The sequence below is a fragment of the Priapulus caudatus genome, unplaced genomic scaffold, assembly GCF_000485595.1.
Source record: "Priapulus caudatus unplaced genomic scaffold, Priapulus_caudatus-5.0.1 Scaffold6632, whole genome shotgun sequence".
In the NCBI taxonomy this organism is placed as follows: domain Eukaryota; kingdom Metazoa; phylum Priapulida; class Priapulimorpha; order Priapulimorphida; family Priapulidae; genus Priapulus; species Priapulus caudatus.
This window is the reverse complement of record NW_014583693.1, coordinates 1-4,295: the sequence shown is the minus strand read 5'-3', so window position 1 is coordinate 4,295 and position 4,295 is coordinate 1. Positions and strand designations below refer to the sequence as shown.

General features: G+C 43.6%; 1 protein-coding gene across 1 annotated transcript in view; it reads left to right on the top strand.

Annotated features, from left to right (window-relative positions):
• LOC106820092 (gamma-aminobutyric acid type B receptor subunit 1-like) overlaps positions 1-4,268 on the top strand; it is a gene marked incomplete at its 3' end in the record, with an annotated part of 5,069 nt that extends 801 nt beyond the window's left edge. The window contains exons 2-3 of the mRNA XM_014824651.1: positions 541-841; positions 4,158-4,268. Of these exons, the coding sequence (XP_014680137.1) occupies positions 554-841; positions 4,158-4,268 (399 nt within the window). The remainder of the gene's footprint in view (positions 1-540; positions 842-4,157) is intronic.
• Between the last annotated feature and the right edge of the window lie 27 nt (positions 4,269-4,295).

The window sequence follows — 4,295 nt, the reverse complement described above, 5'->3', positions numbered from 1 at the left end:
TCTCATGTCGTATTATAGTTCGTATCTAGTCTCACGTCGTATTCTAGTTCGTATCTAGTCTCATGTCGTATTCTAGTTCGTATCTAGTCTCATATCGTATTATAGTTTGTATCTAATCTCATGTCGTATTCTAGTTCGTATCTAGTCTCATGTCGTATTATAGTTTATATCTAGTCTCATGTCGTATTATAGTTCGTATCTAGTCTCATGTCGTATTATAGTTCGTATCTAGTCTCATGTCGTATTATAGTTCGTATCTAGTCTCATGTCGTATTATAGTTCGTATCTAGTCTCATGTCGTATTATAGTTTGTATCTAGTCTCATGTCGTATTATAGTTCGTATCTAGTCTCATGTCGTATTATAGTTCGTATCTAGTCTCATGTCGTATTCTAGTTCGTATCTAGTCTCATGTCGTATTATAGTTTATATCTAGTCTCACGTCGTATTCTAGTTTGTATCTAGATTCTTATTTCGTATTCTAGTTCGTATCTAGTCTCACGTCGTATTCTAGTTCGTATCTAGTCTTATTTCGTATCAGAGAACGAATCGCGATGCGCGACGCAGGCCTGACGCAGCGACTGACGCTGCGTCTCGTCGTCCTGTCTGCCTGCGTCATGACGTCGGCAGCCGTCGACTCCGAGATCTTTAAGTTCTACGACAATGTTCCGCCGCCGGATGGCGTCATCGACCTCTTCCTAGGAGGATTCTTCCCGATGTCGGGAACGTGGGCGGGAGGTCAGACGATTATTCCCGTGTTCGAGTACGCCTTAGATATGATCAATAACAGAAAGGACATTCTACCTGGATACCGACTGGTGCTGCATTGGGCGGATACACAGGTATATAATATATAGTATAATATAATGTAATATAATATAATATAATATAATATAATATAATATAATATAATATAATATAATATAATATAATATAATATAAATAATGATAAATATATATAATATAATATAATCATAATATAAGTTATTATATATATTATAATTAGAATATAATATTAATATAAATATATATAATATAATTTTAATTTATAAAAAAAATATAATATAATATAGCTGTTCATCTACTATATAAATAGTAGAAAGACCGAAGTGTCGTTTCCGTACTCTCCTTCGCAAACCGTGCGCGTGTGCTCACGCCCGAATTCGAGCTGGGGCCCCTTCTCGGGCGCTCGCCGAATTACATCCGCCCTTAAGTTAGAACGCCGATTTTTTCATCGGTAAAGCTCACTGTTTGGAGGCAATTTTCTAAAACGTTATGTGCCCGAAGCAAACTTCGACCATTCATCGGCGGAAACCCGCACCAACTTTTTAAGATCGCAAAATCCGCATGCGCAGGTCCAAGCCAGAGACCGTGATCACCTTTGTGCATTGACGTGCTCTCATCGGGAAAACCCGCATCCAAATTTTAAGATCGCCAAATCTTCATGCGCAGCTCCGCAATCAGAGCATGCTGAATCACCTGCTACCGACCCGCGCACGTCCAAGATCACGGCGTCGACGAAGGAACGGCTTGGAGTAAATCTCGATTCTTCATGCTTTTCAACCTTCATAATTTTTTTCTAACCTGACTTACTTGATTATCTGCGTGTATTTCCTGTATATCCAGCATTTGTCAATTAAACACATCCACAATGCCCGATTTCATAAAATACTACAAAATATTGTAACACTATACCAGCGGATAGAAATAGGGAGTCCGCCATCCTTAATAATTATCAAACCCCTCATAGGATGAAACGATAGGAACGAGGGAGCTACCTGCTTTTTCGTTGTACTTTCGTTCTCCCCTCCCAGGCGCCTCACACGCGCATTCGCTTCGCGCCATAGGCCATGAAACAAATCGTTCGCCGACATCTAATCGGCCCCACGCTGCTTGCCATGACGGATATCGCACTAGCCTGCAGGCGCGTACACGCTAGCTATCTGCTAACCACCGCTGTTGACTTTTGCTGTCAGTCTGTACTGTCAGGGTACTGTTCAGGGCTAATAAATTTTGCATTTTTTTACATTCTTGATCCCCCAATTTTCTCAACGAATTTGCACGTTTCACAAATTGACCCCTGCGACTGTCAAATCCGCCGATTTCGCGCCGATCCGCCGAAAAATCTCATCCCGAGCGTCAGCTATGGTATGCGTGTGTGTGCGTGTGCATGCGTGTGCGTGTATGTTGTGTGCGCGCTCGTGTGTGTAATGTGGTATGTGTGTGCGTGGGGCGCGTGTGCATTGTGCGTGCGCATGGCCGGATGTGTGTGAATGCCGGTGGTTAATGCGTGCCGCTGCGCGCGTGTGTGCAACATATTAGACAAACGGCCGAGGTGAACCGCTGCCGCGCGCTTATTCGGCTCCCAAATGCGCTTGACATTTTTAGACCGTTTCGATTGTTTAGAGCACACACATGCCACACTTATATATACCATAACCTTTGAAATTCTGTTAAGTATTAAATGTGTTTTCTCACGGGTTTTTAATGACAATATAGCTATACTAAATGTAGTATTAAAGGTATAGATAATAATCACTTTAATTGCTGCGGAGCCTTGCACCTAGCATTAGCAAAGCCACATAAAAACGCCACGCCACGAACGCCACGAACGCACCGGCACGCACACGGGCCACGCGCACACACGCCACACACTAAAGCCATTACGGCTTGCGGTGTTATTATAAACAGCCACCCCACTGCCCACGCACATGCAGCCTGCTGAGGCGAAAATTTAGACAGAACCCCAACGAGAGACGGCCTGCAGCTTTCGTATGTTGTGTGTCATGCGTGTGTCCGTGGCGTGCGGCGTGCCTGCGTGTATGTATGTATGTATGTATGTATGTATGTATGTATGTATGCTATGTATACATGTATGTATGTATGTATGTATGTACTGCTATGTCTATGTATGTATGTATGTCATGTATGTATGTATGTATGTATGTATTGTATGATGTATGTGTGCTATGTGTGTATGCTGTGTATGTATGTATGTATGTGCTGTATGGCTGTGTGCTGTGCTGCTTGGGGCGTCGGTGTGTGCCTGCTGTTGTGCTGCTGCGTGTGCGTGTGTTGTGCCCGTGCGTGCGTGGCTTGTGCTGTGCGCTACGCTGCGTGCCGTGCGTGCGTGTCTGGGTGTGTGTCTGTGTGTGTCTTGTGTGAGTGTGTGTGTGTGTGTGTGCGTGTGTGTTGTTCGCTGTCTGTTCGCGTGTCTGTTGCCGCGGCGTTGGTGGCGTGTGTGTGTGTGTAATGTGTGTGCTGTGTGTGTGTGTATGTGTGTGTGTGGTGTGTGTATGTGTGTTGTATGTTGTGGTGTGCTATGTGTGATGTGTGTGCAAATAATTTGACAACGGGAGCGTGTAACGCCTGCCCGCCGCCGTCCACTAACTTTGAAGAAAACATAATCTTCAAAATTACTCACATGCATTTTGCTCTTTTTTTAAGAATTTGACTGAGTTTATTGTGCCTTCTTAACCATTAATGATAATTTCAAAATTTAATAGTGCTAAATACAGCTTGAAATTGTGTGTCATTTTAAAGTAAAATTTTCAGATTTTATATAATATTTGGATAAAAAATTTTTTAAACAAATATTCCTATATGACTCGCAGGGGGGGGGCGGGCGGGGGGGGGGGGGGGCGGGGCGCGGGGCGGGGGGGGGGCGGGGGTCGTGCTCTAAATACAGTATATTTTCGTTTACATGTAAATACATCCTCAAATAAAAAAGTGAGAGATAAATGGTTAAACCGCCATCCTCAAATCAGACCGTCTGGAGGAACGGGGTAATAGCCTGTATATAATATAAGATAGTGTCATATAAATATATATATATATATATATGTATATCAGATGGTTATTCGAATATCAGAATTTGCCCGTCATTTTATCTTTACATCGTGGAGTCTTTTCGACGTATGTCAACGATAGTTTAAGACGATCCAACCTAACTTTATCGAATAAACGCGCGTGCTGTTGTTGGATCCCATTGCTTCTGAAAGTCGGCAGCGCAAGTTAATATTTTTCTGCCACACTTACGAGGTGCCCCTTATATCACAGAGTAACCCGCGGTCATGGAGTGAAGAATAATCGTAGAAACACAGACAATGTGTCCGATAGAGGAGGCAACGCGTGGCAATGCTGTTGTATCACTTGCAGTGCAAATGCGGAAAGGCGATCAACGAAATGCACCGCGTCGTGTTTAACGGACCTACGAAGCTGATGGCGGTTGGAGCTGGCTGCCCCACATGTACGGAGGCCACGGCAGGAGTATCCCACTTCTGGAACCTCAAGCAG